This window comes from Mesoplodon mirus (assembly GCF_964341445.2).
Source record: "Mesoplodon mirus genome assembly, chromosome: 6".
Lineage (NCBI taxonomy): Eukaryota > Metazoa > Chordata > Mammalia > Artiodactyla > Ziphiidae > Mesoplodon > Mesoplodon mirus.
Genome location: NC_138982.1, coordinates 79,729,668 through 79,756,284, shown reverse-complemented (window position 1 = coordinate 79,756,284; position 26,617 = coordinate 79,729,668). Strand labels below are relative to the sequence as shown.

General features: G+C 37.8%; 1 protein-coding gene across 15 annotated transcripts in view; it reads right to left on the bottom strand.

The window, feature by feature from the left end:
• Positions 1-26,617, bottom strand: part of GOLGB1 (golgin B1) — a 94,581-nt gene that overhangs the window by 17,661 nt on the left and 50,303 nt on the right. For all 15 annotated transcript variants that reach the window (XR_014294357.1, XM_082624760.1, XM_082624753.1 and 12 more), the window contains 4 exons: positions 18,744-18,858; positions 16,035-16,108; positions 8,603-13,806; positions 5,830-7,744 (listed from right to left, as the gene is read on the bottom strand). Coding sequence is in view for 14 of the 15 variants with exons in the window: in XM_082624760.1 (XP_082480886.1) it covers positions 5,830-7,744; positions 8,603-13,806; positions 16,035-16,108; positions 18,744-18,858 (7,308 nt within the window). In the remaining variant the exon portion in view is untranslated. The remainder of the gene's footprint in view (positions 1-5,829; positions 7,745-8,602; positions 13,807-16,034; positions 16,109-18,743; positions 18,859-26,617) is intronic.

Below are 26,617 nucleotides of genomic sequence, written 5' to 3'. Positions count from 1 at the left end.
CACTGACATAATGGCAGCATGAATCCCTAAAATGGTGAAATACATGCAGCCAGGCTGGTGGGAATCTCCTGGTGGAGCGGCCATCAAGGCTGTAGCACCTGACCACTACTGCAACTTCAACACCAGCCCACTGGCCCTGAGGTCCTAAGTTGACACTAGATCTACAACTCTGAGATAGGATAGACTTAAAGGACTTAACAGCTTCTTGGTGGGTGGTAACTCCCTAGAACAAGAAGTGTAAAGATAGATGGGCTTTCTATTTAGCCATATGCCCTGGCTAGGCTTCTAAACTTTCTTACATGAATATCAATCTTAGTTCTAGCTTAGCTGATGTTGATTATAAAGAAGGCATTGATGCCCAAGCCCAGTGTTAAGAGCAGTTAGAATTTGGAGTCAGCTATCCTGCCCACATAGTGTGTGATGCTATCTATGCATGTTCCACACACCTTCTAAGCCTTAATTTCCTTCACCTATAAAATGAATGTAATTATAGTACTCCTCATAAAGATTATGAGAATTCAACGAGAAAATTAATGCACTCCACACATAAAAGTTAGTGGTGGTGATGATGATGATGAACTTGCCTTTAATTAGCAAAACTGCCTATCTACAGTCCAGATATATCTTCTAACTCTTTATCCCCAATATTCTTTAAAAGCTTGGTAGTAAGAAATAATGTCAGGACATCTGGGCAAAGACAGAGGCCTTGAACACATATCTCTTTCACCCTCTCTGGAAACATCACTAAAGCTACAATAAAGGCATCATTTTATAAGCATAAAACACAAGAACAAGAAGAACAAGAGAGGAGTCAGCAGCAATAAAATTAATTTTAGAAGCTGAAAAGCAGATGCATAAATGGTAACTGACTTAACAGATCTGGGAAAGGCAAGTCTTAAGCTGGCAGTAGGAAAAGCCAAGAACCAATAGAATTTACTCTGCAGACTCTTCAAAAGGCTCAGGAATTAACAGCACCAAGTACCTCTGGAAAAGGTGGTGATGGGGGTAGGGAGGAGGAGGTGATAGCTGAAATAGGGAGGATTTGATGAAAACTGCTTGAGAACAACTACATCCCTAAATACCGTCCCAGTTCCACACTTTTTGTTACTCTGACAACTAGAATTTTATTCTCTAGAAAAAGTTAAAAGAGTGTCTCTGGACTACGGAACACTAGGTTCAGTAGAAGATAAGGGTACTGCTCCAAAACAAGGGTGATCAAGTGAATGTATGCTTTCTGAATGCTTGAAGCCTTTCCCCTACTTAGTTTGAAGAGTGCTGGCACACAGGCCTTTACCATCCATAAGGGAAATTGAGAAGTCTTCTCTAGAAAATCTGATCAACCCAAGAGGAACTAAAAATATCAACATGGGGACTACCCTCAAAAAGCTCAGCAAGATCACCATGCACTGAAACTGACAGCTGGTAAGTCCCACCCACAAGCATTTTCAACTCTGCCCACAAACATGAAGAATAAACCAAGGATTAACCCTCACCTGAAGAACAGCTAACATTAGGCAGGGATAAAAAGAAACTAGAAGAAAAGTAATTCAGAAGGCATCAGCAGAAGAAAGAATGTCATGTACTCAAAGACTTAAGAGAATATTGGAAATTAGAAACATTATAAATTTTAAAATTATAAAGAAAAACTTATTATGAAAAAATTTCAAAGAACAAAACTACCCCCAATCTTCTTGGAGAGATAAATTAAGAATATATATCCATGAGACAAAAAAAAAAAAAATCTTAGAAATCAGGAACATGATAGCAAAAATGAAAACTTCAATATAGGATTCATATGATGAAGGTGAGAAAATCTTCCCAAAGTAAAGCAAAAACAATAAAAAAGGTAAAATTATAGAGCCAATCCAGAAGGCCCTACACCTAAACAACAGGATTTCCAGGGAAAAATAGGTAACAGAGAAAAAGGATGGGGGAAAATGGTAAAATAGAATTCAAAAGAATTGCCCAAAATTGGTGAGCATGACTTCTTAGATTCAAAGGACTAGACAGAATGATAAAAATAGACCCACACCAAAATACATTACCAGGAAACGTCAGAACACACAAGACTAAAAGATTCTATTTACAGTTGACCCTTGAACAAGGAAGGAGTGGGGGTACCCCCACCCACCGTGAAGTCAAAAATCCATGTATACTATTGTCGGCCCTTCATATATGCGGTTCTTCTACTGAATATATCCGCTGTTCTGCATCCACAGAGCCAACCACCCACTGATCCTGTAGTACTGTAGTATTTACTACTGAAAAAAATCTACGTATAAGTGAACCATGCATTTTAAAGCCATGTTGTTCAAGGTCCAGCTGTATTTCCAGAGAGAGAGAAAGAGATAAGAGATGAGGGAGAGAGGGAGAGAGACAGAGACAGAACTACCTCATATACAAAGGATCAAGGATCAGAATATCTTTAGACTCCTGAACCACAATGTAAGCTAAAAGGGAACAGACCAATGCCTTCACAATTTTGAAGGGAAATTATTTTCAGCCTAGAATTCTATACTCAGCCAAACTATCAATCAGGTGTAAGAGATGACAAGACATTTTCAATAAATTTACCTCCCCTGTATCTTTTCTTAGAGAGCTACTGAATGATTTATTCCAACAAAATGATGGCACAAAACCAAGATGAGGAAAACACGGAATACAAGAAACAGGAACTCTAACACAGGAGAGAAATGGAGGGAGATATTCTAAGATGAAAACTGTGTCCTAGGAGTACAGGGCAACTGATTCATTTAAGAGCAAAAAAGAGATTCCAAGAGAATTTTCTTCCTGAAGACTAAATAGATAGGAATAAACATCTTGAAAAATGTGGATTAAATGGCAGTAAATCTGGCGTTAATTACATTGATAAGTACAAAGAAAACTAAGTAAGCAACAACAACAGAAACACAGTTATTGGGCTTCCCTGGTGGCGCAGTGGTTGAGAGTCCGCCTGCCAATGCAGGGGAAACGGGTTCGTGCCCTGGTCCGGGAAGATCCCACATGCCGCGGAGCGGCTGGGCCCGTGAGCCATGGCCGCTGAGCTTGCGCATACGGAGCCTGTGCTCTGCAACGGGAGGGGCCACAACAGTGAGAGGCCCGCGTACAGCAAAAAAAAAAAAAACCAAAAAACCAAAAACACAGTTATTTACTCCAGGAAAAACAAAGGTGTTGAGGAAAATAACAGTAACACATGTCTCAGGTCTAATAGCATTTGTAGTCATAAAAATGTAGACATTGAATATTGATTTAATCAAAATTAAAATTAGGGCTTCCCTGGTGGCACAGTGGTTGAGAGTCCGCCTGCCGACGCAGGGGACATGGGTTTGTGCCCCAGTCCGGGAAGATCCCACATGCTGCGGAGCGGCTGGGCCCGTGAGCCATGGCCGCTGAGCCTGCGCGTCTGGAGCCTGTGCTCCGCAATGGGAGAGGCCACAACAGTGAGAGGCCCGCGTACCACACACACACAAAAAATAAATAAATAAAATTAAATTAAATTACATCAGGACAATGGGGAAGGGGTTGTATATTGAAAATGTATGTCTATACTGTGAAAACAGAGGGAGTAAAGAGAACTAAACCCTGTTAGCATACAAGAAAGTCAACAGCTAATGCAAAGAATGAAAAGCCAAGATGCACTATAAACATGATATTTAGCTACTGAGGAAACACCAAAATAACAAATTAAAAGGGTTGAAAGCAGATTGCCTCAGAAGAAGGAGAAACAGGGTTGGGAATGCTACTGTTTGTTTTTCTTATCAAACATTGTAGAATTTAGTGACTCATCAAATATGTGTGTATAGCTTTATCTTTTAACCCAAAACTAAAATAAAAACATATTTTTGTTTTGTTTTAAAGCAAACATATATTCTTTATGCAATCCACTCACTCCTCTAGTCCAGATACTCTAAATGTTACCTTTGAAATAGAGCAGATCATCAGAAAGCTGTGTGTCTGGAACTGCACGTTAGCCACTTGCAGAGGTAACTTTAGTGAATTACTCAAAATTCTTTTGCTATGCACTTACATCAAGGGACAGCTAAATAAAAACCCTATAAAACAATTATTATATTTACTGTAGAGAAGTAAAGAATGTTTCATAACTTCATAGTGTCCTCCCTATGGAAACACAGAAGAAATTTCTTGCAGGCTTCAATACTTAAAGAGTAACTATTCTTATCTGTTCCAAGTAGTTTTACTTTCTTCCTTTTCCCTAAAATATGGACACTGCAATTCATACACAAGGTTTTAAAATTCCGTACTTCTGATGGCTGCCAGACCTCAGAGCAAAATTAGTGGTCCATCTTTCTAATAGGATATTGTGATATCCCTTTGGGATAAGTTTACTCCTAAACTAAACTTACTCCTGGTTTAATCTTTTTCTCTCAGATCCTAATTTTCTTTTCCTTCCCAGTTCCTCACCTTATATTATCTTGAAAAACTGTTCATATCTTTATATGCTACCTCAAATCATTTTCAGACTGAAATAAGTATAGACAAACAAAAAGGCACCTCTAGAGATTTGCTCTACAGCCTTTAGGTAGGAGTGCTTCATTTGATTATGGGAAAATCCTAAGGAAGTTTGAACACATATGAAAACTCCAGAATGTTTTCAGAGTTGTTTGTTATGCCCTAGTAGAATCCTAGAATCCCCTGGGTTAAGTCCTTGACACTTAGACCCTCAGACTTTATTTGCGAAACTTCCCTTTGACTAATTACATAAAGAAGAAAACGAAAGTCACCTAACCTCCTTTCAGACCTAGCTCATCTCTTGGGTGGTCCTGAGGGAAAGAAAGCATAGTGTAGTCAGAGGTGACAAACCGCTGGCCTAGGCTGAATGTTTAAACTGATAGTGATTGAAATAAGTTATTGTACATGCAGCCAGTGGCTGAGAGACTAGAAACTTCAATGCTCATGAGACAGACTGAGAACAAGATATCTGGAAAAGAAGATTTGATGACAATTAACAATACATTCAGTAAGTATGCAGAAGGGCCTCAGCGGCTGTAGCAGAGTCTGTATGCAATATCATTGAGTCAGACTGTCAGGCCTTCATGTGATTTATAACCCTGCCTAGGCTTTATGATTTGTTCATGGCAGATATAAAAGCCTCAGTCTCAAAAGTTCCTATAATTTCCCTACACGACAATTTCACAAAATAGAGAAAAGTGTTTTCAGTAACAACCACACAGATAGAGAATATGCATCGATTTTTGATTATCTACCATATGATTAACTACCCTTCTGCTAAAAACCATGGGAAATATGAACAAATATAAGACATGACACATTTACCAAGAGTTTACAATTTAATTGGGGAAATAAAAAATAAGGGTATAGAAATTAAACACACACACATATACACACACACCCATATATATAAAGGAAATATGGGACAAAGGAAAAGAGAAGCACTAGGGAAGTACAGACAGAAGGTAATAGACAATCAAGTGATCTGGAAATGTAGCCAGAGGATTTGAGCTCTGGGGCAACCTTTAAAGAGTAGGAAATATGTGCCCAAAAAAGGAAAATGGAGAGGACATTTTGGTTCAGAGGACAGTAATGTGGGTAAGTAGATCAGTTTGTGGGTGAATAAATCAGTTTGGCTGAAATGAAGAGGATGAGTAGAGAAGCAGTAAAAGAGGATGCTGGAAAGAGAGGCAAAAACAAACTATAGGGTAAATCCAGACTAAGAGGTTTGAATCGTCCTAGAATGCCCAGATAATATGAATAAATTTTTTTTATCATTTTCTATGAAAAGGAAAATCAATTTAAAGAAAGTTTCAAAAACTCTCAAAGAAGATTGGAAAGAAGAACCTAGATACTCACTAGTCGGTCTCGGTCATTTTGAAGTGATGACATAGCTTTTTTTAAACTCCGTACTTCATCTGGGCTGGTTGCAGGTGGGGCTGCAGACCTCTGCTTCCCTTCCTCTGACTTGCGGAATTTCTCCAGTTCACTCAACAGGCGATCTCTCTCATTCTGTAGACTGGCCATAGCCTTGGAAAAGGACTGTACTTGGTTGTAAGAGTCTTCTAGTTGTGAGGACAAGTGAAGCAGTTGGTCATCTTTGGATAGAAGCTGTTGGTTAAGTTTCTCAAGGTGAGGCAAGCTGTTATCCTCAGTGGAGTTAAGTGGAAATGCAGCTTTAGAAACAAGAACATCTCTCTCCTTGCTTAAGAGGCCCTGCTCTTCTCTCAGCTGTGCCAACTCCTTCAGACTGGCCTCATATTTCTTTTTCAGTTCCTCAACTTCCTCATTGGCATGATCTCTACTATCTTGTAGGGAAATCATTGACCTTCCAAAAGACTGGATTTGTGCTGTGAGACCTTTATTTTCTTTGGTGACCATCAGTAACTTCTGTTCCATCTCTACCAGATCTCTTGCTAGCTCCGCCACCCTCTCTTCTGCTGTTTCAGTTTCATTTCGCATTATCCCTGCATCATGATGAAGATGCTTTAATTCTTTCTTCAGTTTATCTTCAATTTCACCTACCTTTTTGGCAGCTTCCTTCTGAACACGAACCAATTCCTCTTCCAGTTCTGTAATTCTCTTCTGAGACAAAGAAAGGGTAGTATTTAACTTCTCTACCTCCTCTTCTTTTGCTTTTAATTGGGTCTGGAATATTCCTAAAGTACCTTCTTCTTGCAAGGCTGTCAATTGTTTCTTTAGTTGGGATAGAGATACTTTTAAGTTCTCAATCTCTTTAGATAAACCTAGTTTCTCCTCCTGTAGGGCAAGAGAGAACCTCTGCAGCTCCTCCTTTGTTTCCTCAGACTCCTTGAGCTTTTCTTCCAATTTAGCATACTCACTTTTCACCTCCTTAGTCTGCTGAAGTTGAGCTTCAAGGAGCTGCTTTTGCTGACAGTCCTTCCTTGATATCACTTGGTTCAGGTCTTCTCTATATTGGATCAGTTCTGCATTGAGCTTGGCATTCTCAGAATTGAGATCATCCATATGACTTCTCAAGCATCGAATTTCTTCCTTCAGCTTATTATTCTCAGTAGCAGCATCCTGGATGAGTTGGTCTTTTTCCAAGATCACAGAGAGATGTCGCTCTTCCAGCTGTTGGTAGTCACCTACTATACGGTCTCGGTCATCCTGGAGAGAAGACATGGATTTAACAAAGGAATTCAACTGAGCCTTCTGTTGCATGTTCTCCTTTTTCATGTTTTTCAGTGTTTCCATAAGCTGATTGGTTTTGTCAACAGCTTTTTTGTTCTCTTCTTCTAAAACAGTATTCTCCTCTTCCTCCTGGGACAGCAGATTTTCCAACTCTTTAATTTCTTTATCATGCTGCTGATGCAGTTCAGCAACAGCTACTTGGACTGCCTGTTCCTTGGCAGAAAGCAGGCTTATAATTTTCTGCTCTTTCACGTTTATTTCTTCATGCAGCCTACTGGTCAGTTGTCTGGAGGCCTGAAGATCTGTCTCTAGCTGTTCATAACTGAACTTACAGTTTTGGATATCAGCCTCTTGCTGCTTTATGATCCCTTCCAAATTTTCTTTATTTTCCTTATATTTTTCTAAAGAGTTATTTAAATCAGTTGACTGGTCTCTGAGAATCTTCAGTTCTGATTCCAACTTAGCTAATTCATCCTGAGAACTACTGTATAGATGTCGAGTCTCTTCTAGCTGGGAACAAAGTTCTTTGTTTTCTCCCTGTAGAGTATCACAGACCTTCTGCTGAAGCTGGACTTCTGTCTGAGCTTTGGACTCCCATATCTGCTTGTCATGTTCAAGCCTAGAAGAAGAGAGAAGGTCATTAATTACAGATTTCAAGGGAAAAAGTACTTGATGCCTAAGGAACACACACTACAACATGTACTCAGATCTACAAGTGAATAAATATTCGTAATTGAAGGTGTTCATCTTTTTAATAAAGAGGTATTAGCTCTACTGAATGTTCTGTATTAAAGGTATATTGCACCTAAGAATTCGTATAAAAATAAACTCCAAAGTATGTTGCTAATTTAGTGACACTCTAAAGAGTGCCCCCAATTTTGTTCTTTGCTCTAGACAAGCTGTTGTCTGGCCCCTTAACGGAATAATCTTGGTATGAGAGGCAATGAGGAGACCTGTCTCAGAGCAGAAGGATCCTACTAAAAATGAGAGTACAAAGTGTGGGGGACACTGTTATTTCCTGAGCTTGAAAAGTGATATAAAATTGGAGTTTGAAGAAAGTAACTCTAGCAGGCATATGCAGTATGAATTGATGTGGAATATGAGGAAGAAAAAAGAGGAGATTGTTTCAGAGGCTAAGGCAGTAATTTGAGAGTACAATAATATGTACTATGGTAAAAATTCAGAAAAGGATAATGGAAATGAGAAGAAAGGAAGAAATCTAAGAGATCTCTCAATAGAAAGATGGGTAGAGAAGCAGATGTAAATTTTTCATATTAATACAAGTTGTAGCAGAAAGTCATTTGCAAGTCATTTGCAAGAGAGCGAGAGAGACAGAAGTGAGAGGGAATACATCTTTGGGGAGAATTTAAACCAAAATCAGTCCCATAATATTAAAGGGAATAGAAATAGTTTAAATAGAGACTTCCTTTGCCTTCAATTACCTTTGGAAGAGCAAAACAAGTCATTATTCATTTACCTGGAAATGTTGATCTTCAGTTCCTCCATGTGGATGGACATCTGCCTAAGCTGATCCTTTAGAACACTGAAATTCTCTTCTTTAAGTTTAATTTCTTCTTCTTTGGTTTGAATAGCAACACTGAACTTCCTCTCCCATTTCTTGGCTTCATCTATCACCCTGTCCCGATCATCCTGGAGGGAAGACATGCTCTTAGTGAAAGCTGCAAGCTGGGCCACAGTACTATCCAAGTTTTCCTGAAGTTGCTTAACTTCCTTGTCTTTCTTGTTCAAAGTAACCTGAATCTCTCCAAATGTCTCTTCTAAGTGGACTTTTTCTCTTTGCAAAGCATCCAGTTTCTCTTGCATATTCTTCTTCTCTTTCAGGTGTTTCTCCTCTACCTGCTCCAGTCTTCGCTCAAGATCTTCATCCTTTTGTTTCATTTGGCTTTTAACTGATTCTTTATTTGACTGAAGCTCCTTTTTCAACTTGAAATTGTCTGCTAGGACCCTTGCTGCTTCACTTTGAGTGTCATCTAGCAGTACTTTGAAGCTAGCTAATTCTGTTTCTGCCTTCTTGCGATGTTCATTGGCTTGAGCCAGATTTTCTTTGGTTATTTCCAAATCTTTTTGGGACTCAGTCTGAACAAATTCTAAGGCCTTAACAGTTCTCTCCAGAGCACAGATTTTCTCTTGGTACCTAATGCAATCCTTCTGCAGCTGCTTTACTTCTTGCTGTTTTTCTTTTAACAGCTCCTGAAGTTCCTTTGCATGACTTTTATTGCCAGGCCCTTTCTGAGCACCTTGTATTTTCTCCATATATTCCTTTCGTATTTCTGATTCCACCTTAGTTTTCTCCTTGACTAACTGCTGCTTTTCTTCTTCCAATTCACTCACACACTTTTTAAGGTTCTGCATTTCAGATTCTAGTAGCTCATTTTTGATTTGGGCATCTGTAACATCCTGATAATAATTCCCAATGCTTCCATTAAGTTCTGCTAATTGATTCATAAGCCTCTCTTCCAAATCATCTTTCTCTTCCTCTGCTGTCTCCTTTAGCTTGGTAACTCTGGCAAGTTCTTCTTGGATTTGCTGATTTAACGAGTTTATTTTGGTTACTTCTTCCCGAAGAATTCTTAGTTCACCATCCTTTGCTGATATTTGACTCAATAAAGCAGCTCTCTCATTTTCTAAAGTCTGGCTAAATTCCTTGTCTTTCTGCTTGTCCTCCTCTAATTCAGTGATTCTTTCTTTGAGCTGATCCATCTGCTGTAGGTAATTATTAATTTCATCATGTAAGCTGACATTCTCACTTATATCAGGCTTGGCACTGCTCTCTGAATGAATGGATTCTGAATTTTCAGACCTTGGGTTCATACTTGGAGAGTTTTGCTCATGGGCCTCACCTGGAGCAGACTGGGTTGCCTCTTCAGTAACAAACATCTGGTTATCATATTTCTCAGTGGCCTCCAGGCTAGCTTGTTTGGATACATTACCTTCTATCTGATGCTTTAAATCCTGAACCTCTTCACTTAAAGAGTCCTTCTCCATCATTAAAGCCTCAAACTCCTTAGAAAGGGTTTTATACTCTGTTTGGACCCTTTCTAGTTCTTCCTTCATGTCAGAATTGGAAGAAAGAAGTGCTTCCATACTATTTTTAGATGTACCTCCTGCAGGGTGTACCTCTGCTCTAAGCCTCTCATTCTCTTCTTCCAACTCTAGGATTTTCTGCTGTTTAGATTTAGCAAACTTTCTCATCTTTTCTTTCATCTCCTCCATTTCCTGTTTAGCTTCTTGCAACTGCTTTTCTGTTTCTTTCTTGTTTCCTTCTGTGCTTCTTAACTTGCCGTATAGTTCTTGCTTCTCTTGCCTCACAGTTTCTACCACATGCTGAATCCTTTCTGCCTCATTACTAACATTCTCATAGGACTGCAGAAGAATTTCATATTCCTTTTGTAACTCTTTGTGTTTCTCTTGCCACTCAGTGCTCTCTGCAGTCTTAGAACATTTCAAAGATTCAATTTCTTTCACTAAGTTTTCCTTGTCTTCAGTAAGACCCTCCAGAGCTAATTTCAGACTTTCACAAGAACCATTGAGACTTTGATTTTCCATTAAAGATCTGTCCATTTCTGCAATGAGTTTGTCTCTTTCCTCCTGAAAAAGAGCTAACTTGCCTAAGAATATATCTTTCTCTTTATTTTGAGCAGAAACTTGGTTTTCCACATCTGCCAGAGACTTGGTGAGATGTTCAGTGGTATCTCTGGCCAAAGACAACTCCTCTTGGAGACGTTTGTTTTCTTTTAGTACTTCTTTTCGGGAAATAAGGGCAGCTTGCAGTTTCCTCTGTATTTGTTGCTTTGCTTTACTTTCTTCTCCAATCTCTTCTGGTTTCTGCTTCATTTCACAAAGCTCCACCTGTAACTGCTTTATCTTCTCATCATGTTCTTTGGCTTGCATTTCCAGCTCTGTATGCAGAGCCTTCACTAAATCCTCTTGTTCTGTTATCTCTGTCTGTACTTTAGTAAGGGCTGTTTCCTTCTCACTAAGCTGTCCAGAAAGGTATCTAACTTCTTCTTCTTTTTTGCTTATGAGTTTTTGCAGTTCATCTAGTTCAGGCTGTAATTCTCTTAAATGTTCTAATCCAGTGATTTCTAGTTGACTGCTTTCCAGTTGTTGCCTCAGGCTTTCTGCGTGGGCTTCAGCTTCATGGGATGCTGCCTTCAGACTTTGGATTTCTAAATTCTGTTTATTTATCTGCTCTTGTAACTGAAATACCTCTTCTGATTTTTTAGTCAGCTCACTTATTGTAGAGCTAACCTTCAACTCTAACTCTTCTTTCTCAGCCTCTATTTCTTTCAGCTGTGTCTTAATCTGGGCAATAGCAGTATTGCCCTGCAGACCATTTGTATCTCCAGGATGAGAAGGCCAGTCTGGGCACAAGTCAGACTCTGAAGCAGGTTGAGCAGGTTGCTGCTCTGTGGCTTTGAATAAAGGTTCTTCTAAACCTTGAGGGGGAGAACCTGGAACCTGCTGGCCACTGCCTGGGAGTTTTCTGTCCGAAGATTCCTTTACTTGAATCTGTAGTTGCCTTAGTTGGTCCCCAATGTTCTCACTTTCCTTGCTTTGCTCATCAAACTGTTCTTGCAAGCGATTATAGTCATCTTTCTGTTGCTTGAGCTCCTCCCGAAGATGTCTTTCTTTCTCCTGTGCCTTTTTTAGAATCATCTTGCGAGAGGTTAATACTTCCTGTAGTTTCTTTTGAAGTTGCTCCTTTTCTTTTTCAAGGTCCACTATTTTCTCTTCCAGTTCTGGTTTCCAGTGTTCTCCACTACCTGCAACAAGTGGACTGATGGCTGCTGCTTCTTTTACAGGTGCTGCTGACTCTCCATCACCTGCATCCTTGTTACCTGTGGTTAACTTTTGGATAACTGTTTGGTTTTCAATGATTTCTGCTTGGAGCAGATCTATTTGGTTTGTCTTCTCTTGCAAATTCTGATTCATCTGTTTGACCACAGCCTGTAACTGTTCTTCAGCTGCTGCCTTTTCTTCCAAATCCTTCCTTATGTGCTCTAGTTCCACTTCCTTCTCAGATATTACCTGTTTTAAAGATATTACCATTTCTATTTCTTGGCACTTAGAAGTCATACATTTTTCTAAGCTTTCTTTGCTTTCTTTATCTTCCTCCATTTCCCTCCTCTCACTCTCACTGAGTGGGGTGTCTTTCCTGGGTTCATCTTTCACTTTGGCCAATTCCTCTTCTAATCTACTGACTCTCTGTAGAAGTTCCTTTCTGTTAATAAGAGCAGCCTGGAGCTTTCTTTTCCTCTGCTCACTTTCTTTCTTTACAAGGTCTAATTCATATTGAAGTTCTTCTTTACTTATTAGCCCTACTGGGTTCAGCTCATCATAATTCTGTTTAATGCCAGAAACAGTTTCTTTATCTTCTTCCACCTGCTCTTTTTTGGCCTCTTCAGCTCTGGATAATAAATTCAGCTGTTCTTTAAGAGTCTTAATTTCAACCCCAAGAGAAAACTTCTCTTCATTAAGCTGAACCATTTTCTCCATCATACTAAAGCTGATTTCTGTCACTTGCTGATCCTTCTCCTCGATGGTTTGTTGGAGAATTTCCACATCTTTCTTTTTCTCTAGTAAGAGTTGGTCCATTTTTGCTATTTCAAGTTCCTTCTGTGAAAGAGCCTGTGAAAGTTCTTCCACCTTATCTGAGATATCCCTCTCACGGTCTGCCCCCTCGAGCACTTCACTTTCCTTCTTCTGCAGCTGGCTCTGCAGGCTTTTGATCACTGTACTCTGCTCGGAAAACTGAACCTGCACATCATCAAGTTCGTTCTGTAAAACTTCAATCTTTACATCTTTAGTTTTGGCTTCTATGCTGAGACTGTGGATCTGTTCAGTGAGCAAGTTGTGATGAGCAGTCTGGCTTTCATAGTCAAGTCTTCTTTGCCTTTCTGCTTCTGCAAGGTTCACTTCCAGTTGCTGTATCTGAGCCCTCAGTTCTGTTACCACACTAAGTTCCTTCACCTGAGAAAGAAGCTGGTCTCTTTCTTCAGACAAAGCAGTGAATGCACTATTGGTGTTTTCAGCATTTTTCTTAAACTCTTCAATCAGCTGGGTTAGGCTGCCTATTTCCTTAGCCTTCTCATCTAAATTTTTCTCATAGGTCTCTTCTGCTTTATGAAGGTTTCGCTCAAGCTCCAAAATTTGACCTTTTAGCCTTTCCAATTCATTCTGGTGACAATGACAAATACCTGATACCACAGAAGGGGATTTATCATCATCATCCTGCTTTGCTGATTTTAATTCCATTCCAGTGTCATTTAAAGATATTTCCTCAGATGTTCTGTGTTGGTATTTAGTGCTCATCTGTTCTTCTTTCTCAGTTGTTGGAAGACCGCTCTCTTCATTTGGCATGGGGGGAAAATGTTGCCCTGTATCTTCAAGCAATACTGTCATTTTAACTGGAGGTATTCCTTCACTCTCTGTCTGTTTCATTTCTTTTTGGTCAGGGACCTCAGGGTCACCCTCTGCCCTTTTGCCTTGAAGCTGCAACTTAAGGAATGCAATCTCTTCTTGGGCTTCTTTCATTTCCAACAATAAAATGGATAGTTCTTTATGCTTCTGAGAAAATGTGTTCTCCAGGACATCTTGTCCACCTTCCTCAGCAGAAGAGCTGCTCTTATTGAGCCTGGCAATATCAACCATGCTCATCTGTTTTTAAAAAAAGAAAGAAAAAGCCTCAATCAAATGTTTTATAGAAAAGAGCCGAAGTAGGGACTTCCCTGGTGGTCCAGTGGTTAAGACTCCAAACTCCCAATGCCAGGGGCCCAGGTTCAATCCCTGGTCTGGGAACTAAGATTCCACATACTGCAACTAAGCCCTCATGCCACAACTACCGAGCCTGCGTGCTCTAAAGCCCGTGCACTGCAACTAGAGAAGCCTGCATGCTGCAACGAAGACCCAGTGCAGCCAAAATAAATACATCTCCACTATAAATAAATAAATAAATTTATTAGAAAGAAAGAAAGGGAGGGAGGGGGGAAGGAAGGAAGGAAGGAAGGAAAGAAGGAAGGGAGAAAGGAACCTAAGTAAAAACTGGCATTTTGTGCATTTTCCAAAACCTAAAACTTTTCCATCCAAACCTTCCTAACATAACACTGCTAAATACTTTTAAAATCAGTTTTCCCAACTTGGACCTCTGAGGGCATCCTGTCAATCCTGCACTGAGGTCATGTCATATTCATAAGACCTAAGGAAACCTGAGACTCATTTTCTAAATATTCCTCACTTGGGAAACTTTTTCTTCAGATTAAAACTACTTATCTCTCCTAAGAACTGCTTAAAAATAAAAAGGGAAGCAGGAGATGAATTAAATTTTTGTTTTATCCCATGCCAAGGAGGAAGTTAGGGTTTCCTTTTCCTAAACTATGTATTGAAATGGGAAGTATTAGATAAGACAGCCATTAACAGACAAATACCAAACAAGTTGACTGAGATAAATTACCAGGATAAAATAATCAAAAAGGAGTTCTGTTGGGGATTGGGAAGACATTATGGATCTGTTTTACAAAATATTAACCAAGTTACTGTTACAAGGATTACTGTGTTAGACTGCTCAATCCACATAAATTATTCTATAATTGTTTTCTTGGGAAACAAAACCAGTGAATCTCATGGCAAATTTAGTATTTTATTAAATGAGTTTGGGGACATGGGTTCAATCCCTGTTCTGGGAAGATCCCATATGCCACAGAAAAACTAAGCCTGTGAGCCACAACTACTGAGCCTGCGCTCTAGAGCCCACGAGTCACAAATACTGAGCCCGCGTGCTGCAACTACTGAAGCTTGTGCGCCTAGAACCCGTGCTCCACAACAAGAGAAGCCACCACAATGAGAAGCCCATGCATCGCAACGAAGAGTAGCCCCTGCTCGCCACAACTAGAGAAAGCCCACACGCAGCAACGAAGACCCAACACAGCCAAAAATAAATAAATAAATTATTTTTTTTTAAAAAGGAAGTTACATTATTCCCCAAAGCCATTTATGAGTCTATCACTGACTTCTTGATTGTAAGGACAATTAAACACAGTACAGCTAACAGTAATCTTAAATCAGAATATTGAGCAACCATACATTTCTTACAGTAATTTTTAGGTTATAAAAAGCACCGTTCTCTGATGATACCCTTTTCAATATAATCCTAAGTGAAACTGTGCCAACTGGGGAAGGGGATTTGGGGAGAGACTAGAGACTTTATCTAATCTCTTCACTGAGAAACTTTTCTGAGATGGGCAAAGAAGCTGAAAAAAATGATAACCTAGCATGAAAAATGGGTTATCAAATCCCAAGCAAGTGCTACTGTACTTGCGTTGGTTCTGAACAAACAAAAAAATTCCAAATATTTAGAAACAAGTGAGAGTAAAAGATAAATAATAACCATTACGACTCTTAAATCTCACTTTCCAGGTAATGTAATTCTCTATTAACATTAGAAAATTGCAGAAAAGCTTAGGTTTGAAATTACCTCCCTTTGATTGAGCTCATATTCTGATTATTTTAAGAATGCATCGGTCTTCCCTGATGGCACAGTGGTTAAGAATACGCCTGCCAATGCAGGAGACATGGATTCGAGCCCTGGTCTGGGAAGATTCCACATGCCACGAAGCAACTAAGCTGGTGCGCCACAGCTACTGAGCCTGCACCCCAGAGCCCGCAAGCCACAACTACTGAGCCTGCGCCCTAGAGCCCACGAGCCAAAACTACTATGCCCGGGCACCTAGAGCCTGTGCTCCACAACAAGACAAGCCACCCCAATGAGAAGCCCGCGCACCACAACGAAGAGTAGCCCCCACTCACCGCAACTAGAGAAAGTCCACACACAGCCAAAATAAATAAATAAAATAAATAATAATAAAAAAAACAAAGAATGCATCACTTACCTCACTGACTTCTCTATCTGTCTCTCCAGTTCTCTTCTGAGCCTCTAGGAGAGTAATCTGAGAGGACAGTTTTTCTGAAAGTCACAAAATAAATATCCTTAGAAGATAAATGTAGAGTGTTTGAAAAAAACCGAGGTATGATTGTGTATGTGGCTATTTGAGATGCATGAAATAACCAAGAGGAAAGAACAGATACAATAGTTTGGGGGAGATAAAACGTTTATTTTATTAAAGAAGTTGCAAAAGAAGATGAGAAGATGAGATATAAGATAGAATGGAGAATGGTACTAGGTGTTAATTATTAACCTGAGTGAAGTATAATAAATTGTGGAAGGCTTTAAAGGGAAAAAAATGCCAGAGCATATGACAAAAAGCAGCTATTTCTGTGGCATAATTTGGGAGTTCTAGGGCAATAAATTTAACTTATCTATAACCCTCTGTATTCATATTATACATAATGTATTAATATAGCACTTACAATGTCTTCAACACTCTTTCACATATTTTCATAAGAATGTCAAATTTTAGCACTAGAAGGGAGCTATCCAATCTCCTCAATGACCATATGAGGAAACAAAGAAATGACATGACCTACAGCTGGTTCATAGAGCTGGGATCAGAATTCAGTCTTCTGAGTTCCACCCATGTTTACAAAGTGTGTATTTAAAAAGGGTAGTAGTACCTTGGAGGATAAATATATTGAGTATTAATAAGCTCCCAAGAAACTTATACTCTTTCTGAGAAATTAAGACAAATATACTAAAGAAACAAACAAAAGAAGCATATTTTTTACACTACATCCAAATGTCTTAACGTGATTTGACCCCACTTATTCTACAAACTCCTCTGCTTGTACTACCCCTTTTTTGCTCACTCTAATCCCAAGAACACTGGCCTTCTTTCTGTCTGCAAACATATCAAATTTATTCATACCTCAGGGTGTTTGCACTGCTCTTCTCTGCTTGGGATTTGATTTGCTCAGCCTCTTTTTGCATGGCTGTCCCCTTTTCATCATTCAGGTATCAAGTGCTCAGACAGGCCCACCCTAACCACTCTGACGCTACTTTCTTCTTCCCCCAGGCACATGTGCAGTAGCCTGTTCTATTTTTATCCTAATACTTATCACTCCCTGAAATTTTCTTATGTATATACATGTTTATAGCCTGTCTTGTCCTCTAATATGTTCAGAGCAGTATCCTTAGCAACTAAATTAGTGCCTGGTACATAGGAAAGGCACCATAGATATTTGCTGAATGAATGAATGAACATTTATGAAACAAATGAATTCAAGACTGTATATAATATGTTCAGACATTTCACAAGATTATTTGAGGAAGGAGCACAGTGGCAGAAATGGAAGCACAAAAGGTGAGTTTAATAGAACATGACTCATAAAGCAAAGGTAACCTATGAGACCAGACACAAAAACTAATACAGAAAACAAGTCCAGTGACCCATGCAGGAAAGAACAAAGAGAATGGAACTCACATAACCTCTAAACCACAGTGAGCTACATGAAAGTGACAGGGACTCCTTGCAAAACTACAAAATAAGCATCACGGATAAGATCACAAAGAAGTATTTTCAGTGGGTTGAATAATGAACTGAATTTGTGGCGTTCTTTCTTTATCAGCAATGGTGGGACTAGTCTAATAAAGGTATGCGATCCCTAGTTTATAGCTAAGTGGAACTGTAAGATGGTTGAGTTGGAAATATTGGCTATAGATTTTAGGAAATGGTACAAACTTTATTTGGTATTCATTCTCATTCTTATAGATAAAGCATGGTAGTCAGTTACTCCAGGATAAAATAGATAAGTAAAACATTATTAACTACAAGTTATTAAAACCATAAGGTCCTTATGAAGCAGGTGACAAATGGAAGGAGGTATTATCTTCATTCTAACTGCTCACACACAGTCCAATAGAATAAAGTGCTAAATTTAGTTCAATCAAACAAAACTTTATTCAGCAGCCACTCATTTGCCAGGTACTATTCTAGTTCCTGGTAAAGCAAAAGATGAAAAAAAAATGGCCCCTGCCCTTGAAAACCTTATACTTTATCTCTAAAGAGCTTATAGTATAAGACATAAAATTATAAATAGATGATCTTAATACAATGTTAAAAGAATGCAATTTGGAAGCACAAAAATGAATTTAACCCAACTTTGGGAAATTAGGATCGACTTCCTGAAAAAGATAATGCCCTAGTTGAGGCCTGAAACATGAGTAAGAATTAGCCAAGCTAAAGAAAAGGGATAAGGTTCTAAGCAGTATATAGTATGAGCAAAAACCAAAATGGTTTCTACCTCTGAACCTTTATTTATACTGATCTCTGTTATCTCACCCCACAAATTTATTACTGGGAAAGTCTTTTCTCTCTTTATTTTGACTATTTAAAAATTCATTGTCTTATTAAGGTCCTATTCAAGCCATACTTCTGAGAAGATTCCTTGGCCACTCCAAAATGAATATAATATAGATCTCCTGCAGCATCTATAGCCCATACTGCAAAATGTTATACTTATGTAAACACTGGTATTGTGCTTAAATTGTTTAATGTGTATTAATCCTAACTTCAATAATCACCAACCATGTTGTCTAAGATCTTTATTATCAGAGAATCTATATGTTATACATATATAGTGATAAAAGTAGAGGTACTTGTGGGTTAAGAAGTCAGAGAATTATGGTTTTCATTTATACGTACCATTCTCAGCTTTCAGCTGCTCCAGCTCTATAGACTTAAAGAGCAAGTCTCCCTTTTCATTCTCTAGTTCTACTACTCTCTTCTGCAAAGAGGCAATACTCTCCTCAGTGACTGCCTAAATTGTAGAAAGACAACAAATTAATGATTCTCCAGTACAAAACTCTCATACTGATGTCCAGACAGCCTCTGGCATTTTTGTCTTCTAAAAGTTCTCCAGCCATGAAAATACTTTTAAAATAGCATCTACTTATCTGCCTAGGTAACCTTTAAAGTAATACTTTTCATCTGAAGACAGAAAGAGAAAATCTTTCACACAAATTTCCAATTCACTGGCTTTTGAATTTAAGACTGAAGTCTGGATTACAAAGAGAGAAATCCCAAGTCTATTGCACATGAAAGAAAATTTTCAGAATCCAAAAACTAAAAGTGCATTATGAGTTCTGGAAAAACTTCAAGTAATCTAATGTATGTGGAATTGGAGTCTCCAAAGGAAGGGAGAGGGTCAAAAAAAATATTTGACTAATTAACGGCAGAAAATTTTCCAAATTGATGAAAACTATAAACATAGAGATTCAAAAGGCAAACTCCAAGCAAAAGAAACATGAAGAAAACTATGCAAAGGCACATCATAACCCAAGTGCTCAAAACCAGTGATAAAATCCTAAAAGCAGCCAGGGGGAAAAAAAAAAGACAAGGATAACAGATTTCTTGTCAAAAACAAAATGCAAGAAAAAAGATAGTAGAGTAATAGCCTTAAAGTACTGAAAGAGAAAAAAAACCTATCAATGTAGCTTCTCTAGTCAGCTTTTAAAAATATCTTTTAAAAACAATGGAGAGATAAAAATGTCTTCGAACATACAAGAGCTATAAGAACCCATCACCAGCAGACTTGCGTGCTCATGACAGCACACACACATTAAAAGAAGTCCTTTAGGCAGAAGGAAAACAAAACCAGATGGAAATATGAAACTACACCAGAGTTTGGCAAAATTTGGAGCCTTCCACCTGTTTTTGTATATAAAGTTTTATTTATGGCCTAAAAGCCTAAAATATTTACCATTTGACCCTTTATGGAAAAAGACAGCCAACTCTTGATCTACCCTAAAGAAAAGTACCAGAAATGGTAACTGCAATGGTAGTTAAGGTATATTTTCTTATTATTTGAATCTTCTAAAAGATAAATGACTAAACAAAAATAAAAATTTTTGTTTATAACATGCTATATTTTTGTACTTTTTGTTTATAATATATGCATAAGTAAAATAATAATAATATAAATCCCAAGAGTGAAGACATAGAAGTATATAATTGTAAGGTTTTTATTCTATACTTGAAGAAGCACAATATTGTATATAGGTAACTGTGATAAAAATGCAGACTATAATCCCTAATGCAGTCACTACCATAACAAAATAAAGAATTATAGCTAATACGCTGAAAAGGGAGAAAAACAGAATCATAAAAAATACTCAACCAATTTTTTAAAAGAAAGGAAAAGTAAAAAAGTAAAAGAAAACAGTTGGAAAAATGGAAAACAAATAACAAGGTGAGAGACTTAAAACTATATCAACAACAACATTAATGGAAATGGTCTGAACACTCCAAGTAAAAGGCAGAGATTGACAGATTGGATAAGAAGTAGGCTCAAACTCTATGCTGCATATAAGCTTTAAATATAAAGACACAAATAAGTTAAAGAGTGAAAAAAGATACACCATGCTAACACTACTCAAAAGAAAAGTGGAATAGCTATATTAATATCAGAAAGAAGTACATCTCACAGCAAAGAATGTCACCAGGGATAAGGAAGGTCATTTCATAATATCAATGGGTCACTTAATCAAGAAGACATAAACATACTAAATGTCTAAGCCCCCAATAACACAGCTTGAAAATACATGGTGTAAAAACTGATAGAACTGTAAATAAATCCACAACTATAATATGGGATTTCAATAATTGAGAGGCAGAAAAGCAGCAAGGACATAGTACACTTGAATAAGACTATCAATCAACTTTACGTGATTGGCATTTATAGAACATTCCAGCAGACTACACATTATTTTCAAGTACATATAGAACATTTACCAAAACAGACAATATTCTGGGCCATAAAACAAGTCTCAATCAATTCTTAAAGAGCCAAGTCATATAAAGTATGTGCTCTGACCACAATGGAATTAAAATAAAAATCAATAACAGAAAGACCTCTAGACATATGACTCCCAAATATTTGGAAACTAAGTAACCCAGGGGCAAAGAAGAAATTAAAAGGGAAATTAGTACTGTGAACTGAGTGAAAATGAAAATACAACAGAACTTGTGAGATACTGCTAAAGTAGATTTTTGGGGGGGAATTTATAATGCAAAATGCCTATATTAGAAATAAGAAAGGTCTCAAACTAATGGCCTCAGCTTTCACCTTAAGAAGCTAAGAAATGAGGATATCAAATCCAAAGTAAACAGAAGAAAGGAAATAATAAAGATCAAAGTAGAAATCAATAAAATAGAAAACAGAAAACAAGGCAGAATAAATGAACTCAAAGCTGGTTTTGAGATCAGTAAAGTTAATAAACCTCTGGACAGTCTAACCTGTGTAAGAAAGAAAACACAAATTACCAATATCAGAAATGGGAGAGGTAACATCACTACAGATTCTATACATATTAAAACAATAATTAGAGACTATTATGAATAACTTTATATAAATTTGCCTATAAATTTGACACTTTATATGGACAAATCCCCTAAAAGATATAAAACACCAAAGCTCACTCAAGAAGAAATAGATAACCTAAACAGCCAAATAGTTATGAAACAAATAGAATTTTTAGCAAGTGAATTCAAGTATAAGGATAATATATCACTACCAAGTGAGGTTTACCCCTGGAACTCTCATACACTGCTGCTGGGAATAGAAAATGGTAACACCACTTTGGAAAACTGCCAAGGTCTTAAAACCTCCCATATGATCCAGACACTTCACTTCTAGGTATTTACTGAGAGTAAAGAAAGCACAGGTCCAAAGGAAGATTTGTAAAAGAATATTCATAGAAGCTTTATTTGTAATAGCCAAAAATTGTCAACAATCCGAGTTTGTCCATCAACAAGTAAATGGATAAACAAATTGTGGTATGTACAATATTCTCAACAATACAAAGGAATGAATTCTTGCTGCATACAATAGGATGAACATCAAAATAAGTATGCTGAGTGAGAGAAGCCAGGAAAAAAAAAGAGCACATATAATTTATTAAAAATTCTACAAAATACAAACTAATCTATAATGACAGAAAGAAGATAAGTGGTTGCCTGGGTAGGGGGAGATGTGAGAGAAAAATTAAAAGGGGGCATGAGAAACTGGGGGGTGATGAATATGTTCATTTTCTTGATAATGGTGATGACTTCATGTATGTCAAAACTTATCAAGTTGTATACTTTAAAAGTATGCAGGATTTCCCTGGTGGTGCAGTGGTTGAGTCCGCCTGCCAATGCAGGGGACATGGGTTCGATCCCTGGTCCGGGAAGATCCCACATGCCACAGAGCAACTAAGCCCGTGTGCCACAACTACTGAGACTGTGCTCTAGAGCCCGTGAGCTACAATTACTGAGCCAGTGTGCCACAACTATTGAAGCTTGCATGCCTAGAGCCTGTACTCTGCAACAAGAGAAGCCACCGCAATGAGAAGCCTGGGCACCACAACAAAGTGTAGTCCCCGCTCGCCACAACTAGAGAAAGCCTGAGCGGAGCAACGAAAACCCAATGCAGCCAAAAATAAATAAATAAACAAACAAATAAATAAATAAACTCTTTAAAAATCAGTCTAGTTTCAAGAGTTGGAAGGCAACCTGATGACTAAGACAAGATGTTAGGCTTCTGGTTTTAAAGATAGAAGAACAACCAGGAAACAAGGGTGTAAGTAATACAGCTCTAGTCACTGGAAAAAATGAGGAAATGAATTCTTCCCTAAAGCCTCCTTCCCTGCAGCTCAGATGACATCGTGACTTCTGGCCAGTGAAACCAATTTTGATTTCTGATCTCTAGAACTCGAGGAATCTCATAACTTTCTGTTTAGAAGAACAACTAAATCATCCCAATGAAGAAATAGCAATCAGAACACCAGCCAAGCCACAAGAGAAGGGCATGTGATTATGTCATCAAACTCAAGTCAACCTACTCCTGGCGCCAGAATTGAGTTGAAAAAGCCTCCAGATAATTCCAACTCTCAGCTTTCAAGTCAACTCCAGTCTTTGATTCTCCTACAGAAGGCTCCAGACTTCACGGAAAAAAGAGCCATCCCCATCATTCATTCCTCTCCAAATCTCTGGAACACAGAATTGAAAAGAAAAGAAATCCAGAATTTTATGCTTCCCTCTTTGTTCTTTCTCAGGACTGCCTGGCTATTCCAGATCTTGCAAGGACTTCCATTATTATGTTGAATAGGAGTGATGAGAGTGGGCACCTCTGTCTAGTTCCTGATCTTAGAGGAAAAGCTTTCAGCCTTTCAACATTGAGTACGATGTTAGCTGTGGGCCTGTTGTATATGGCCTTTATTACATTAAGCTACATTTGTCTATGTATAATTTGTTAAGAACTTATTATTATGAATAGATATTAAATTTTGTCAAATGCTAAAAAAAATCAGTCAAGTTTCAACAACTAGACAAAAATCAGTCAAATATAATTTGAATAATACTATGATTTAAGTGATATTTATAAAATGTTACAGCCAATAACTACAGAATATACATTTTTTACAAGTGCACAAGCTACATTCACCAAGACACATCATATGCTATGTCATAAAACAAGTCTCTATAAATTTCAAAGCACTGAAATCATATAGAACATATTACCTGATCATTATGAAATTAAATTAGGAATCAATAATAATAAAATATCTAGAAATAAAACCAAATATCTGGATATTAAATAACACACTTCTAAATAATCCATGATCAAAGAAGAAATCATAAGGAGAATTAGAAAACTCTTCAAAAACTGAATGATAACAACACAACATATCAAACCATGTGCTTAAGAGGGAATTGTGTAACTTTAAATGTTTAAATGAGAAAAGAAGATCTGAAGTGTTTGATATAAAGTTACACCTTAAGAAGTTAGAAATAGAAGAGCAAAGTAAAACCAAATAAATAGAAAGAAATACCAAAGAACAAAAATCAATAAAAGTGAAAACAGACCAGCATTAGAGAAAATTGACAAGGCCAAAAGTTGGTTCTTTGAAAAGATTTTTTTTTAAAGTCAAATAATTTCTAGTTTAAAGTCTGATCAAGAAAATGAAGCACAAAGTGGGGAGATGTCGGCCAAATAGTAGAAACTTGCAGATGGAAGATGAAAAAGTTCTGAAGATCTAACACCCAACAATGTGATTATAGTTAACAATAATGTATTACGTAGTTCAAAGTTGCTAAGAGACTAGATCTTAAATGTTCTCACCACAAAAAAGAAATTGTAATTATGTGTCATGATGGAGGTGTTAGCTAATGTTATGGTGGTAACCCTATTGCAATATATACATGTATCAAATCAACAAGTTGTACACCTTAAACTTACACAATGTTATATGTCAATTATATCTTAATTAAAAAAAATAGGGATTGGGGTAGGGGTGGGAATCACTACAGAGCATACAAGCATTAAAAGGATAAAAAATGGAATATTATAATCAAGGTTATAACAAAAATTTGACATCTTCAATGAAACGGACAAAACAAAACAAAACTAAAATCCAACTGGCACAAGATGAAAAAGAAAATCTTATTAGTCTTATATCTGTAAAAGAAATTCAATTCATCATCAACTCCAGACCCAGATAGTTTCACTGGTGAATTCTTTCAAATTCTTGAGAAATAACACCAATTTTACACAAACTCTCAAATAAAAGGGAACACTCCACATCTCATTTTTTTTATGCCATAATAACCGTAATACCAAAATCTGACAAAGTACTACAAAACAAAGGAAAATCTTCATGACCAAAACAAAGACCAATATCCTTCATAAGTACGGATACAAAAATGCTTCCAAAAATAGTAGTAAATCAAATTCAGTAATATATAAAAAGGATAATACTTTATGACCAAGTTGGGTTTATCCTAACAATACAAGGTTGGTTTAATAGTCAAAAATTAAAGTACTGTACCATATGAACAGAATAAAGAAGAAAACCCATATGGTCATTTCAATAAATGCAGATAAGGCATTTGGCAAAATTTAATACCAATTCTTACCAAATTAAGAATAGAGGGTAAAGTCCTCAATCTGAAAAAGAAGATTAATGAAAACTTGAAACTAGTAACACAGCTAATGGTAAAATATGGAATACTTTCCCCTAAGATCAGGCAAAATTCAAGAAGTCCCAGTCTTACCACTTCTATTAAACAGTGTTATGAAGGTCCTAACCATTGCATGAAAAATAAATAAAGGCATAAAGATTAGCAAGGAGTAAGTAAAACTTGTCTTTATTTGCAGATGACATGATTGTTTTTGTAGAAAATCCTAAAGAATCTACAGAATGAGACTAGAATTAATAAAATAAATATCAAGTTCACATAAGCAAAATTCAATTGTATACTTACATAAAAGTGCAAACAGTTGGAAAGGTGAAATTAGAATAAATTCCACCCACAACAGCATTAAAAAATATGAACTATTTCAGAATAAATTTTAAAATGTGCACAACTCCTCCAACCAAAACTACAAACCATTGCTGAAAGAAATTAAAGAAGATCGTAGTAAGTGAAGAGAGATACTATACTCATGGATTGAAAAGTTCAGTAGTATTAAGATGTCAATTCTCCCTAAAGTGATCTATAGATTCAACACAATGCCAATTCAAAATCCCATCCAGCTTCTTCTTTTTTTCAAATAGAATTTGAGACAGTTGATTGTATAACTTCTGTGGAAATGCAAAGAACCTAGAATAATCAATGCAATCTTGAAAAGAAGAACAAAGTCAGAGGACTTATACTACCTGACTTCAAGACTAACTACAAACTACAGTAATGAAAACAATGTGATACAGGCAGGACCGAGCAAGCAAAGGAACTTATCACTTATTCTCACTCTGCCCTGCTGCAGCAGGGGCCCCAATAAAGCCTTGCCTGAATTTCTTGTCTGGCCTCTAATCAATTTCCATTGATTGGGGAAGGCCAAGAACCCTGTTCAGTATCAGATTGACGGTGCTCAATGTGGGGCAGTTGTCCTCTTCCGGGGAGAGGATCTGGGCACCTCCGGGACCACTGAATGCAGCTTCCCTGTGGGTGACAAGTAGCCACCTGAACCTCTTGTTTCAATGTCACCACGTTTGGGGGGCTCCCTCTCCTGAGATGGCCATGCTGGACGACTGAGCGGGCCTGGGGATTCTGGTGGCTCCCCGCAACGAGACGTCTATCTCCATCAAGGAGGCCTGCGTGGTTCTTGACATAGCAGGTAAGAAAATCAATTTTTTAAGTGATACTGGAGCCACTTACTCTGTCCTGATCTCTCACACTGGGCCTCCTTCCTCCAAAAGCTGTACTGTGACTGGTGTTGATGGAAAGCCTCACACCCGTTACTTCACTGGGCCTCTCACTGGCCTATGTGAACAGTGTTTGATCTCATGTACCTTTTTAGTTGGGCCTGAGTGTCCTATCCCACTACTGGGGAGAGACCTTCTGGGCTCCCTTGGAGCCATATTACAGTTAGGAGGCCCAAAGCAGCCCCTTATCTTGATTCTGACTAAGACAAATCAACTGGAAGAACAAGGGCCTATTCCCAGCCATATTCTACACACAGTAAACCCTGCAGTTTGGGACAAAGGAATCCCTGGGAAGGCTATAAATGCTCAACCTGTAAAAATTAGCCTTAAGCC